The sequence below is a fragment of the Sinohyriopsis cumingii genome, chromosome 13, assembly GCF_028554795.1.
Source record: "Sinohyriopsis cumingii isolate HCF-2022 chromosome 13, ASM2855479v2, whole genome shotgun sequence".
Taxonomy (NCBI): domain Eukaryota; kingdom Metazoa; phylum Mollusca; class Bivalvia; order Unionida; family Unionidae; genus Sinohyriopsis; species Sinohyriopsis cumingii.
This window is the reverse complement of record NC_142973.1, coordinates 15859104-15874700: the sequence shown is the minus strand read 5'-3', so window position 1 is coordinate 15874700 and position 15597 is coordinate 15859104. Positions and strand designations below refer to the sequence as shown.

At 43.0% G+C, this 15597-nt stretch overlaps 1 protein-coding gene across 2 annotated transcripts in view; it reads right to left on the bottom strand.

Annotated features, from left to right (window-relative positions):
• Positions 1 to 13792, bottom strand: part of LOC149784984 (sodium- and chloride-dependent glycine transporter 1-like) — a 192005-nt gene extending 178213 nt beyond the window's left edge. For both annotated transcript variants that reach the window (XM_089978659.1, XM_089978663.1), the window contains exon 1: positions 13722 to 13792. In XM_089978659.1, the coding sequence (XP_089834785.1) occupies positions 13722 to 13781 (60 nt within the window). In that variant the 5' untranslated portion in view covers positions 13782 to 13792. The remainder of the gene's footprint in view (positions 1 to 13721) is intronic.
• Positions 13793 to 15597: the final 1805 nt, after the last annotated feature.

Genomic DNA, 15597 nt, shown 5'->3' with positions numbered 1-15597 from the left:
GTCTATAGCACCTCCAGTCTTCTCTAGAATTTTGACTTTCAGGTACAAGTAACTGCTATTCAGATCGATGTAATCTTCGGGCTGTCCTTTGATTTCAAACTCGATGGGAGCGGAATCGGTCAGTGAGGAGACGGGGTGAAATTCCACCCACTGGGATTCTTGCATGGTCATCATGGTAGGGGGTATGGCAAACAGATCCAGTTCCGTCTTGGAACAAGCGCAAGATTCTCGGTGCATCATTTTTTGGTCTCTTTTCTCAATAATCGAAAACGTCTAAGTCTCGAACGGTTCTTCTTTTCTTGGCCTTTCTCGCTTGAAGTCTGGTGAAAGGGTGTTTTCTTCGTCGTCTCTTTCTGCCTTGTCCTTGCTGAATGCCTGACTCGGTAGCGTGCAGGGCATTTATAGGTGTTTCTCGTTGACCTAAAATGTCTTTGCCCGTTTGCAGCAAGACATTTTTGCCTGCCCTCATGAAGGCTTCTTTAGGGTTTTGTTTGTCGATGATGACATTTTTGAGAAATTCTTTGCCTTGCGTCAGTGCCGCATCTTTCAAGGCGTGCAATCCGCGTGTCACCATCGGTTTCAACACCGGGGCCACCGAACGAAAGGCCGATTTTAACATGTCTCCTAAACCGTGTCCTCGCTGTCGAGCAACCCCTCGGTACACTAGATACATGACTTAAGAGTCGTGAGAGAACCGTTTTCGAAAATGGAGTTTCACCGTGACTTTTCCTTTGGTGAATGAAATATTTTGTCCCAAATCTCCTTTTATAGCAATGTTGACCGTGTCCAAATACGACTTGCTGACCGGCAAATAGTGAGGATGGACAAATTCGCGGTGGACGTGGTAAGTGTTTCCACCTTCCTCGTCAGTGTTCGTGGCAGAATCCACTTTGAAAGGAATGACACGCAGTAACGGTACGGAGGTGTGTCCCACCACGTTGTACTCCACCACATCGGAATACACGAACATCAAATTCAGTCCTTGGTTCATTTCTACCGGGGCACGAAATAACTTGCTAAAAGACTCGTTGTCGTAAACGATGGGTAATTCATTTTTCTTGAGCATGGTCTTTCTCATGTCCATGTCTCCGCCCAACATGTCAAACATTTCAGGACAAAATAAAATGGACAGGATTTTACTAAGTTCAAATTTCATCAAGAAGCGACGAGCTGCTTTGTGGTACTCCATGGTGACACTTTTGTTGACATGCTCCAAAGCTTTCAGAAACACGACATTAAACCTGGAGGCTATGGTGCTGACCAAATGTTGACCACTAAAATAATAGCCTGGGGGAATGAACAAGTGATAGGTGGTGTACTTTTGTGTACGGGTTTTCTTGTCATATTTGACACTGCTATCCATCCACTGTTGCATTTGCTCGTCATGAACTTCCACATCAAAAAAATTTTGATTGGGAAGGACATTGAGGACTTGGGTCGGGTGAATCATTTCTACTAAAGCCACTTCCCAATGGGCTTCGTGATCTAACTGGATGGCTTGAGGTAATTTGGCCGTGTAACAGCACAACGTGTTGCGGGGAAACACCTCCATGGAACTGTCACTGGGTAAAGTTAAGTAAAATTGGTTTTGGTGACTCATAATTCCAGAGTTCTGTGGCTGTCCGAGGGGTTACTGGACGTCAGAGGCGTGTCTCCGTCTAAAATGGGGTTCTGGTTGTGATTGAAGTGGTGACTGGCACTGGCACTGGACACAAGGTTCCCGGGGTTCCCGATCGAGGTGAATTTCAGGGAGGGATTAGGAAGCAGGTAACCGATGCAACTGCTCAATAAAATGGTCCACAATTGTTTGTCTCCTTGTTGCAAACTCAAATTGGCGATGGCTGCCCCGATGACACAATACACCACGAAGATTTGGCAGAAAAAGACGATTTGCGTTTTAGGCACACGTTCTCCACACCACACACACAAGGGTTGTTTTTGTAAATCTTGCACAGAAGAACTAGGTGAAGGAGGAGTGGTCGACGTAGCTGCGTCTGCTGTGTGAAAAGGCATGATGGTCACTTCTTTTTATAGTCGATGACTTGCGAAGCGTCGATCCAAGAATTAAAACTGGGCGGATATCCTTTCCAACGTACTTTGACTTCTTTGACACGTCGTTTGCCCACTTTACGGGTTCTGCGTTCGAGAATGCTTTCGATGTCGTACACGTCGTCTTCTTTTTTGGTGACACGTTGTAACTCGGGCAAATAAAACGTTCCTTTGAGCACTTCTCCGTTCATGTCTTCCAATTTATAGACGGTAGGATGACGGCCATGCACTCGTCCAGTGACGCGAAACAATTCGGTCGTCCAGTTAGGTAAGTAACCTTTGTCGAAAGTGCGTTTGGTTTTGCCAATGCGCACCCAATCTCCTACGACCAACATTCCACTTTTCTCGGGGACAGCCCTCGTCGGGGACGTACCAAACAGACGCTCAAACACCAACACTTCGTTGTCGGGAGTCACGTCTTGCGGGGCACGTCCAATGCTTCGATGGTAAGATTGGTTGTACGCTTGCACCAGGTGCGGTAAGATGTCGATGTACTTCAGAGTGTGGTGATGCGTAAAATATTTCCACATGCGTTCTTTCAAAGTGCGTTGAAAACGTTCCACGATGCTGGCTTTGGTTTCGGGATTCTCGGTGGTAAAAAAATGAATGTCACGTTTCTTTAATTCTTTTTGGAAAGCTTGGTTCAGAAATTCGGTGCCTTTGTCCGTTTGCCATCGAAGAGGGTGACGACCGCTTTGTTTCAACACCCGTTGCAGGGCTCGCACTAACTCGCTGCTGGATTTGGAAGTCAAAGACACGACCCAGGCAAATTTGGAAAAGACGTCGATGACACAAAACAAATATTTGTAGCCACGATTGTAGCTGGCCAAATGAGAGACATCGGCTAAATCGGCTTGCCATTGATGATCGATGCCTTCCACTCGGGTGCGACTTCTGGCAAACTTGCGTCGAATGGGTTTGTGTAAAGTGTAGGTAGCTTGTTCTTGTAACCATCGTTGCACTTGAGGTAAACTTTTCAGTCGAGTTTTGGCAGCACGATACAATTTTTGAACTCCTGCGTAACCTGCAGGATGGGAGGGATCGTAGTAAATGCTGGCTAAGACTTTTTCCATTTTTTTGTGTTGGTTGGTGTGTTAATAAGATACCCACTCTTGGAGGATGCTACTCTTTTTCTCTTGGGGTATTTTCTTGGATTGCAATGCTTTGCGTGTGCGACCGGCAACAGGTGTTGAAGAGGAGAAGGATGTCTGAGCGGGGGATATCGGTTCTTGTTTCACTTCTGTCTTCACTTTCTTTTTCTCTTGTGATCAAGAAGGGGTGGCCATCATCTTTCTAATCCATCCAATTCTGGAGGTAGGTGGTGTTGTTAACTTGCGTACTTTTTCTGGTGGAGTTTGAAACCCTTCCTCTTCTTCTCCTTTTTCTGTCTTGGTCACGGGTACTGGTGGTACTGGTACTGGTACTGGTGATGGTGCTGGACTTTTCATCAAGGTCTTAAAATCTTTCAGAGTGGGTAGAGCTGTTTCGTCTAAAGCTTTCTGGTGAAAGAGTTGCAGTCGTTGCAAGAGTTGACCGTACTTTTGCGATTTTTCTGTTTCGGACAAATCTTGGCGATCCATCAAGGACTGCAATTCGTGTTGTAACTGGGACATCTCGCTCAAATGGGGATTGGGAGGTAAATGCGGGGTGTGTTGTTCTTGCCACCGATGGTATTCCATCCATCGTTTGTAAGGCACTAAAGCTAGTTTTCGTCCTTCCATGGGGTTGTCAGGGGTCGATTCTGAGATCTTGGGACTTCCGAAGGCCTTTTTATCTTGCTCCCACCAGTCCTCCCAACATGGTTCCCAAGACTCCTTTCAGTATGGGGCCTAACAAGAGAGGTAAAATACCTCCACGCTGCACTAACATCTTCTTTTTTTGACGAATGGGAATTTTCTTTCGAACCATTTGGCGAAGAACGTGACGATGTTTGCTTAAGCATTGTTTCTGGTGTTTGGACAAAGGGATCGTGCCTTTCAAAACGTTCAAACAACATTTGCACACGGTATCGATGACCTCTTTGGAGGCTGTTTGAATGAGTTTTTTTCGTAGGGGTGGAGAAGCTTTGGACAGGACAGATAACATGTCCCCATGTTTGGCTAAACGTGGTGGCAGACCTTTCCTTTTCTTTCCTTGGGGTTTTCTGGAGGGTGACATCTTTGAGTCTTCAGGAGCACCAAAAAAACACTGATACCCGACTTGGTCACAGGCCTTTTTTATACTGGAACGCGTCGCCACTGATTGTCTTGACGTCGTATCAGTTTGAGGACAGGCATGACACGTCGTGCAGGGGTACGTAACGGACTAAATCGAGCCAGTTCTTGCTTGGACAAATCCAGTAAACTTTGTAACATGCCCGATCTTTCTTGAACTTTGATTTTGGGAGAAGGTACTTTGTGAGCAGCAGCCACTGCCACTAAATTGGAAGGTCCTGCCACTGGGGAAGTTCTTTTGGGCGTCATCAACGGAGAAGTTCTTGGTGTGATCAACGTCTCCAAGTACTCTTCAGTTCTGGGTGTCATTAACGGAGAAGTGGACAAACGTGATGCTGCCGGAGACGCAGTCACCGCCGTGGCAGGTCGTGGTTTGCGAGTGTAAGGTTGCGTCCTGGCCGAAGTGCCTCTCTTGCGACTAGTTTTCTGTGGACTTTTCTTTGTCTGGGGGCTTCTTTTCTTTTTCCGGGGTGGTGGTGGTGTCTGGTCAGAGGAGGGTCCTGCCACTGGAGAAGTTCTCCTTGGGGACCTGGTCTTTTTCTTCTTGGGGCTTCGTTGGACTTTTGTCTTGGGGATAACTTTGGGGGTATTAGGATCCCATCTTAAGAGTGAGCGAATGATGACCCCTCCTAGAGTACCGCTCCCTCCAGGTTTCAAAATGATTTGTTTTTTGGTTTGAGTGTCGATGCGGGGATCGGCCAGTTGGACCAAAGCGACTTTGTTTCGATCAAAAAAGCGTTTGGTTTGATGAGGAATCTGAATGATCCCTTGGAGTAATTGACGTGCCGTCACCGTGAACCATCGTAAGACTTCTTTGAGACTAGCTTCTAAGACACGAGCTCGTGTTTGTGGATTTTTTTCTCGAATGATGCCATACAAGGCACGAATCAATTTGACGGGAAGATGCGACTGAAGGGACGTCATGTTCGCACTGAGAGTGAGACAGACGAAAAAGGGTCTGAGGTTTTTATAGATTTTTTTATGGGGAGTGAAATGAAGTCGAGGACGGAGACATGTACAGGACAGGCCCTCCGTCTTGGCACCAGTGGTGAAACAAGTGGGTACGAAATCGCAAATCCTCAGGAGTCGTAGGTTTCAAATCGACGAGTAAATAGGCGTGTGGCGTTTGAGTGGCATCGTCGTACGCCTGAGTCAGCCAAGGCGTTCCTAACTGTTTGGCTAAGACTTGCACTTGCGATTTATCTCGAGGGCTTTTAAACAAGACCACGTAATGCGCATTGAGACTGATGGTGCGATGGGCTTTACTTTGTTGAAACAAATTTTGGGTGATGTAAACGACACTAGCATTACGGTGATGCCCTTTGCGCGTGAACCACAGTTTAATTTCTTCTTCGTCTTCTCCTAACATGTCGTCGAAAATGACCAAATGGGTTTGACGGGAGTCAGAGACGATGCCGTCGTCTTCTTTAGGAATGCCTTCCACAAACACGATGGAATCGCCTTGACTTTCTCGCAAGAGGCTGTACGCCGATTGCCACTCTTTGTAACACCACACGATTCGTTGAGGGGGTCGATCGATCAAATGATGTTTATGTTCGATCAAACGTTTGACGAATTCGGTTTTGCCTGAACCGCTAGGTCCAGCAATGAGCATGTTAAAGGGATGGCGAAGATACAAAGCCTCCCAACTGGCACGATCTAAGTGTTCGTCGATGACTTTGACAGTAGAGGAAGAGGGAGCAGAGACGGCAGAGGTAGCCATGGTGTGAGAAATGTCACTTGTGACACGAAAAACAAAGAAGACAAGAGTTTATATACTTTTTCAGAACACGTTTATTGAATGTTTCAAACATGAATACGAAAGACAAAAATGCATAAAAGCCAAAGGCTTAAGTACAAGAATAAAAGGCACATGATAACCATGAACGTGGAATAAACACAAGTGTCTGTACAACATGTTTTGGGTAAAGTTCTAACCAGTTCTATAGTAGGGGTAAGGTCACACAAGTGTCCTCCCGAAAGGGTCTTTCAGGCCTGTCCACGACAGTCCTGTCCTGGGTGACGGGTTCTTCTGGCACCGTCACTAACACAGGTTGAAAAGTAACTTTTTTCCTTGAATAACTCTCGTGCATACTGGGCCACCTCTTGTGTCCAAGCCTCAAAACCCTGGTCTCGGTGATGTCCAACATTTGACTCCTAACCAATCTGGTTTCTTCTTCGTCAACGACATGGTAAGTTACTTCAATGAACAATGAACTATCGATCTTGCCTAGGGTTCCTTTTCATATACAGACCAATACCGACGTGACCGTACGGTAAGGTGAAGTGATTGGGAAGTCGCACTCGCTTCTGGTATACAATTTGATAGACTTTTTCCAAGGGTCGACTGACGATGTGGTGAGTGGGTAAACGTACAATCTTGTTCGGTTGATAGGTGGTCACTTTAAAGTTTCCATCCTCTCCGGATTGCAAGGCTTCTTTCAATACCCCAAAGTTGACCACTCGACTGGTCCGATGATTCAGAGTCAGTCCTTTCACTTTGCACGTCGTGTGCACTTCTCCTTGTTTGTCACGGTATTCGTAGCCGTAATTTTTGGGACCACCACTGACGAAACTTAGAATCTTGTCGTCGAAATGCTCGTCTGTCCAGGCTCCTAAACGGTCTCCTTCGATGTTAGGGTGCTGTTGAATCGGGTGATGGATGTAAATGCAACTGTCCGTGTCAAAGTACAGGACGCGTTCTTCTAACAGTTCTAAAGCTTCGTACAATTTTAAGCGAGCATGAGCTGTCACGTAAGCCGCAATGATGACGTTTCCAAAAGGGTCGTCTTGTACAAAGTCCAGATCTTCTTCGTAATTGACCAAGATCAAATCCTCGCGAACGACGTCCACGTGTTTCATGTATTTGGTTTTGTCGTGAATCATCTGGAAGTAGCGGGAAGGTTCTGTCAAATATTCCGTCTTGGGTAAACACGGTCGTTGTGCCATTTTACCCCACAAGCAATTTAACATCACTTTGGCAAACGATCGCCTGCCTTCGTTTTTTTCGATGTGGTCTAAAGAGATGCCTTCTTGTGCGTAGTATTTCTCTTTGAATTGTATTTGGTCTTCGGGAGTGTGACACCAGGAAGGATAGCCGCTGGCTTCTTGTTTCAGTTTCAAAAAGGCATCCACGTAGTCGGCGAAAATGCCTTTCTGAGTAGGGTCACCCTTGTGGTACTGTTGTGTCTTGGGAAAGTGGCAAATTTCGTACACTTCTAACAGTTGGTATCCCATGTCCAGAGCTTTGAACAATTCCACGCTGACCCAGGTTCCCGTCAAGGCACGTTCTTCCTGGCTGTGATGGCAAGGTTGGTCCTGGTTGCACGTTTCGGCACAAGTACGGCACAAGGGAAACATCAGTTTGCCTTGACAATGGTGAGGTAAGACGGGATGGTATAGGTTCGTGGGAGGCAAAACTTTACACTTGATCAAGTCTTCGTATTGTCGAATGTTTTTCAGGTCGATGTGTTCCGTTAACAATTGCGGGTGCCCTACAGGAAAGCGACAATATTTGCACACGTAGGGATACAGCGAACACACGTCCAAGTATTTGATTTCTTCTCCTTTCTCTTCGTCGGCTTGGTACAGCAAACAGGTGGCATTGGTCCTTCCTCCGTACAAACTATCCCTCGGGTTCAGCGGGTCCATGAACTGGTAACTTTCCACGAGGCGTTTAAACTCGGGATCGGTTTTCATACGGTGATCGTACTCGTGTTCCCACATTTCCACCACTTGGTATCCTTGCTGTTCTAACTTTAGGCGTCGCTGACAAGTGTCCTGGTACAAGTCTTCCATGGTTCGTTGCAAAAACTGATTTTTAGTGCCACGGTCAGGGTAACAGACGGGACATCCGTGAAATAAGCAACCGTTAAACTCGTACACGATCTTGGGGGTTTTCTAAGTCCCAGCCATCTACCGAATACGTTCCGATGGTCTTTTCGCCTCCTCCGTTGCGGGCATGCTGAATCCATTTGTCTTCCTTGTCGCACAAGTAATGTAACCAACGTAGGGCTTTGACCGAGTATTGACGCTTGACATAGTGGGTCGTTTGAGGACTGATGACAGCCACGGTCTTTTCAGGCATGAATCGTTGGCGGTACACTAAGGAACACGCTTTGGCAATGGTGCAAGCTTCTTTCAAAGGATCGACCCCTCCGTGTTCCATGAACAGTTCTCGAAATTTTCCACAGCAACGCCGTAAAATGTCCACGTCGGAACGACAATACTTTAACATTTCTTCCTGAAAGTCGAAAGGGTCCGAGGCGTGAGCTTGGTACCAAGCGTAGAAAGCTTCTCGTTGTTCGGTACGCATGTTGTCGGGGTCGTAATAGTGAGCCTCAGGCAAATGGGGTAGAACAGCATGTTGATTGGCTTCCGTATTGAAAAAGTGTGGAAAGTACCCTTTAGCCATTTCTGTCATTCCAAACGTTTTAGGCATTCGGCTCAAAGGCATGGCCAAGTAACTCATCGAATCTTTAAACTGTACTTGTCCCACTTGCATGAAAATGATTTTGGCTCCGTTCAAAATCACTTTAGGACGTTCGGTGCCATGTTCCGTATAGTACCTCAAAAGAAAGTGTCCATCGTATCCGGAGAAATTGTGAGCCATCACCGTGGCATGACGATGACAATCTCCGTAACGTTCGATGTCCTCTTGGCTCCACGTCTTGTCGATGGGTCTAAGACCCATTGGGCAAAATCGGCTAACGTGTTTGGTCCCCGAAAGATTTTTTCACGTCCTCCAGGAATCTTGCTGCAGTGAGGGCAATGACTGAAGATAGGTTCTTGAATGCACTTCTCGCACGCTCGATGAGCCACGCAGAAATTAGGGATGTGAATGCCAGTCTCTTGCATGCATTCGAAATCGAAAAAGATGAAATTGCCTTTCTTCTTGTGACCGTCCTTTTTCTCTGGTGGGGGTTGGTATTTTTGCACGTAACATTCGTGTTCCAAGTCCACGATGTGGTGACAAATGTGACATTTTTTCTTTCCTCGACATACGTGTGCCTTGGCATTGTTGGTACGTATGCCTTGTCTACACGTAGGGCACAATCTCAGGAGTTGACAAGCACATTTCTTCTGTGAACCTTGTGTTTTCAAATGTTGTTGGTAACAGGTAGGGCTGACAAACGTGCGCAGACAAGTCGAACAAGGCACTGGTTCTTCGCTCAGACAGGGTGGAGAGGCCAAACATCCTGGGCATTTCCATCCACAATGCTTGTGTTGCTCTCGATTATTATAACCATAGTCACATTTCTCACAGTAATATCTGTATCCCAGGAATCCGGTGATACTGGTAATGGTATCGAAATGGTCATCGTGATGATAAACATGAATGTATTTTCCGTTCTTAAAGTCTTGGCCTCGAAACAACAGAGACCCGCGCATTTCTTGAGGGTGCACTTTCAAGGTGTAGCGTGGAGCTAGGGCATCTTGCAATTTTTGCATCTCAGGAATGCCACAGGGTGTGTCTTTGGACAGGCCAGCTTGTTGCAACAGGAGTTCTGTTTCGTTTCGTTGTTTGGTTCGGTTCGATTTTCGAATGTTCTCCCAGGTTCTTTTCCATTCTGTCGTGTCGTTCTTGTTGGCATAGGTTCGTCCCACCACGATGGCACGGGCTAAACACATCTGGTCATGAGGATTGTGAATTTGGACAAGACTACGCTTAATGCTGCGAAGCTCGTTCACCAATAACATCTTTTTGCGTCCTGTCCCTTGAGGAAGAGAGACGTGGGCCATTTTCAGTGTGGCTTTACCATCGGTGATGTCAAACTGGTCATTAGATTGTTGTACGTGTTGAATCTTGTCCATGATTTTGGAAGGGGTTAGTTCTGCAGGTCTGCTAAACTCGATCCAAACAGGGGATTTCAAACCGTCGTGATCTATGGATAGTGTCAAGCGATCGTCTTCTTTGGGTTGACATTATCGCTTGAGTGCGGTGAGCAAAGAATCCCACATCTCGGTGATGGACCCTTCTGCTTTCTCCAAGGGTACGTCGGCCTTGAAATCTTTAAACTTCACCGTGTAGGTGAAGCGCTTTTCCGTCTCTCGAATGGAATAGTATTTTTCAGGGTTGACTAAGGGTGACGAACTTGGTTTAGAGGTTTCAAATTCTGGTTCACTCATGTCCTCTTCAAAATCACTGGCATGAATCTGTGCCAAGATTTCAGCCCTGGTACGAGGCGATAGATCACGTTTCTGCCTCTTACTTTCTTCTTCTTCCTTCTTCTCGAATGAATGGGATCGTTTCATCTTGAGTGCAAAACGTCAAATGACTCAAGTTTAAACACCATAGACTAATTTATAGTCTTGGCAAACCAGCGTATATAAAAAGGGTGTGTGTCTTGTCCTTTCACTATTCATTTCACTCTCAAGCTGAGCACAACGATGGAAGAGACTACCCAGATGGAACGTTTCGTCAGAGCTTTGCGAGGGGTCATTAGAAAATTCTCTTCAGACCAGCCGACGGACTACTCTCCTTCCTTTCGAGATAAAAGTCAAGATACTTGCTATATCTGTCACAAGAAAGGGCATTGGTCTTCAGAGTGTCCAGACCGTCAAAAAAGAACAAAAACAGGGGCTAAAAAAGACAAAAGTCAAGATACCTGTTATTATTGTAAAGAAAAAGGACATTGGTCTCCAGATTGCCCAAAAAAGAAACAAGAGGAGTCAGAAGAAAAGAAGGATTCTTCAAAAGAAGAGAGGGATTCTTCGGAAGAAGAGAGGGATTCTTCAGAGGAAGAAGAGGAAGAAAGAAGACAATTCTATTTAAAAGAGGCAAAGAAACAGGAGAAGAAAAGAAGAAGGGAAGAAAATGAGGAAAAAACGGTGAAGAAATTTAAAAAACAGAGAGACTAAATAATGAAAAAGAAGAAGTGTACGAACTTTTTAAAGTGTTCTGTGGTGAATTGTGAATTGGATTGTAAAAAATGGAGAAAAGAATACATTAATGATATAAGGTAAGTGTCTTTGAGTTTTGATTTTAAAATAAGAAGCTACACTCACGCACTCATACACAGACACGTACTATAAGGGTAAAATGGGTGGGTTTATTTTTGAGTTATTGGCAAATTGAAATTGTATTTCTTTTCGAGAAATGTGGGTGGCCCTGAAAAGGGCCTTTTTTCTTTATGGTGTAGGAGTGAGTTTAACCAATCAACTTTAACTGCCTTAAGCCTTTGCCACGGCCAAGGCCTACTTCTGATGATTGGGTTGAAATCACTAAGGGTGGTACGACAGGCTTAGTCACAGGGTTGGCGTGTTTAGCTCGGGAAGGTCGTATTCTCTTCGGTCGTGATAAAGAAGTTTGATACATTTGTTTCAGACTTCTTAACTCCGCTAAAATGTCCAACAGTACCGTAGCCGTTTGATTTTCACCCTCTTGTTTCTTTGCTGCTACTTCTTCTTGCTGTTCTTGCTGTTGTTTTTTTCTTACCTCTTCTTGTTGCTGTTGCTGTTGCTGTAGGAGAAAAGCTTGTTCCGCTTCCTTTTGTCGTTGCATAAATTTCTCCAATTCTTCTTTCTGTCTCTGTCTAAAATTCTCCACTTGCGGTAATGAAGAAGGTAACGAAGGTTCCGGAACAAATTCTTGCGAGGTAAGAAAATCCACAAAATCCCAATGTACCTCTTCTGAAAGTAAGTCCGGGTTCCCTTGGGCAGTCTCCCCTGCTGGTGCACCCCAATGGATCGTTTTCTGAGTTTCCGTCATGTTGAATCACAGTCGCATAGATTGACTGCACACAAGCGCTAGCGAATCTATATAGACCAACTGACGTCACAGACTACTCTCTTCGGATTGGATGCGGGCTGACTGAATTTTGTAACGCGTGTTTGGATTGGTGAATGAACTCAATCCGTTTCAATCCTGCCTCTACCTATAAATAAGCGCAGTTCAGTGCATTGATTCACCTGTTCTCGTCGCTTCAAGATGTGGACCGATGTGCAATCTTCTACGCTTGTGTCTTCTATGATGTTCCGGACGGACATACCCATGTATGTCCGATCCAAGTGGGCCGTTGTCCACAGGACAAACACCAGCCTGTGGATACGTAGGATCTACGTAGAAAGACAAGGATGCCTGAAAAGAGTGCTGATTTACGGACCAACAGTGAGACGTAGCCTAAGGACAAGAAGAAGACCAATGCGGTACCATTTATGTTAATGAATACATTAACATAAACCCAAAGGCCCTTTTCAGGGCCAGCCATATTTCTCGAAAAGAGATAGCCTTTCCATTGCCCACCCCTTTTCTAAATTTAAATTTAAATTTAAATTTAAAAAAACTTTTTAAAAAAAAAAAAAATCCCATATTCAATTCCCCTTGTCCCTAGACAAACCCAAACTCTATTCCCATGTTAATTTCCCTTGTCCCTAGACAGACCCAAACTCTATGTTAAATTCCCATTGTCCCTAAAGTGGCCCAGCGTTTTTCTCCATGTTAAATTTCCATTGTCCCTAGAGTTGCCCAGGGGTGTTTTTAATGCTAAGTCCCATTGTCCCTATGGTGGCCCACTTAACTACTAATGTGTACTTTGATCTGTGAGGGACATTAATAATGTATCTCAGACATCTGTTGTACGTGCCTCTTTTTATCTGAACTATTTGCGTTGTAAGTGTATGGATTACATACAACTGTGATTCAGTGGAGGTAGTGGATATATTGTATGAAATAGTGTTTCATATAATTTGCTTGCGTTTTTCTTGTTGGCTACATGCTAGTTGTATTTTATGTGTACTATGTCAGATTTGCTTTAGTTATAGTGACGATTTTTTTTTCTTGTTACAGCAACAACAAACAATTATAAATTTTTACTTTGTCAGTAGTAATGGGGATATAATGAAATTAGAATCATTTTATGTTTCTATTGTTCTGTTAATACTACTCTGTTAGAATTGTTAGAATTTTTAATTGATGTATAGTTTCTTTTTGCACAAATAAATTTTTTAAATTTACATATTTATGTGGGAAAATGTGCTTTTCCCTTTACCTTCATTATACTAATGTCTTCCTTATGGGCCTAAACAAAACATGGAGTTTGTTGGCAAGTCCCATGATAGTCAGGTGTATTTAATTAACGTTCCTAGTACATGTTACAAACATATGGCTAATGACGTGTTGGTGAGACGCTCTCTCTCTCTCTCTCTTTCTTTCTCTCTCTCACACACACACACACGCGCACGCACACACACAAACAAACAAAATCACACATCAAATATCCAGATGTTATTGATTCTTAATCGAATATTTCACAAGCGTTCGGGGTAACTCGATACTGTGTAAAATAAACGCTACACACTTTGATCCAGCAGCGTTTGCACTAATTCGATACTATGAAAAAAGCCAAACACGGCAATATGACCCAAAATATAGCAAAACAAAACATATATTAATAATATATCGTACAGTGGCATGCTCTCAGTTTTCATTAAGTAAAGACATAGTTTTACATGACTTACCGAGTGTGAATAGCCTATATTCCCAGACATTGTGCCTTGATTACACGTTGCCCTTTTCATGCGCTGGTCTGTTTTTGTATCCAAAATGGTACACGTGGTCAAGCATATTTATTAGCTCAATGCTTATCTCCCTTGCAAATAAATATATATATATATATATATATATATATATATATATATATATATATATATATATATATGCACACACACATACATACATACATACATGCATACACATACATACATGTATACATACATACATACATATTTACACACACATACATACATACATACATACATACTGTTACGAATCTATTGTTTTCAATTGTGAAACAGAAAAAGGGCGAAAACCAACAAGTTTTGTAATATTCAACACATAATTTGTCCCCAAAATACAATGTGAAACTTTAAAAAGAAATTACAGTATTGTGTATAAAATCAAAAATAACCCCGGAGGTTATGTCACAAGTCAAAATGTGTAGAGTTCCGAATAAATTCCAGTGGTGATCCAAACGAATTCCAATTTAGAATTTGCTGCTGTGACAATAGCCTCGAATATATCAATGTACCCATTTTCTTGATGTATTACAATTTTATAATCCAAAATGACTTTTAATGGATTCACAATAATCCCAAAATAGTGATTTTGTAAGAAATTCAAAAGTACCTTGTAATTCATGTGAATAATTAAATAAATAAATCATCTCAAATTAAAACTGTACACAACAATAAAACTGATTCCACATAGGATGTTAAGGCAGGAACGAGTAATCATAAAGTAAACAACTTTATATATCCCTCCACCTGACCCAGTTCGCAAATGCCATATTCTGAAAATAATCATCTTAACTGAAAATTACTCCGAATTTTAAACAAAATTCCTTTCTGGAACATTCTAAGATCGGAATCAAGAGTGTTTATGTAACTCTAACTGTGGTAAACATGATTACAATTAATAATTATCTTTATATATAACATACAGTGATAGACACGTGTTAGCTATATAGTATTTTTTTAACAAAATAATTGTCACTAATCAGGCAGGCCAAAAATAAGCACATAATACAAATAAAACATATATATGCAATAGAGTGGACAATGGAAAGTATCTTCTTGTGGTATTTGATTAAGAAAATAAACGTTGTTTTTTTTAATATTGAACATTCTCTAAGAGGGGGCACCTTTTAAATCAGAAACATGTGTATGAGCAAAGGGGTCATTTTCCCCACAAATAGAGAATACCGGTACAGATATTTTGGTCACAGTGTTAGGATATCATCGCTTTAGAAATAAAGAATACACTCTATATTAAATTTTCTTTTAAGGAAATGCATGGAATGAATAGAACATACCGCCCGTTTAAGCATTGTAGAGGTCTGACAATGGGGAAGGGTCGTTAGAAAGAGCTGAGGGAAGGGTATTGTTAAGCATAGCTCCTGTGAGGACTCCTTTTTTGTATTTATAATAGGACAGAATTTTCGAGTAAAAGTATTAAGACTGAAATTTTCTTTAAATTGTATTACAAGTAATTTGCCACTAAAATACATTGAGATTAATTTTATTTATTTCTGAACTACAACTGTATGCTATTTTAATAAAGATCGCGCTTTACGTGCAAGTGCAAAAACCCATAAAATACATTTCTCTTGTATCCAAAGGTCAGTAATTTAGATTTGGTGGGAAGCTGCTAAACAGGCAAATTACTAAATCCCTAATGGATAATTAAGCTAGACGATTCACGTGCTTTCCATGCGAAAGGACGAGAGTCTTGTTCTGATTCTAACTGAACGAACACAAGCACAGCGTATAAAATAAGAGCTGGCTTAAGCAGAATTAATTCGCTCATTGAGAGTCAGAACAGCTCTGTCTTTCCTTA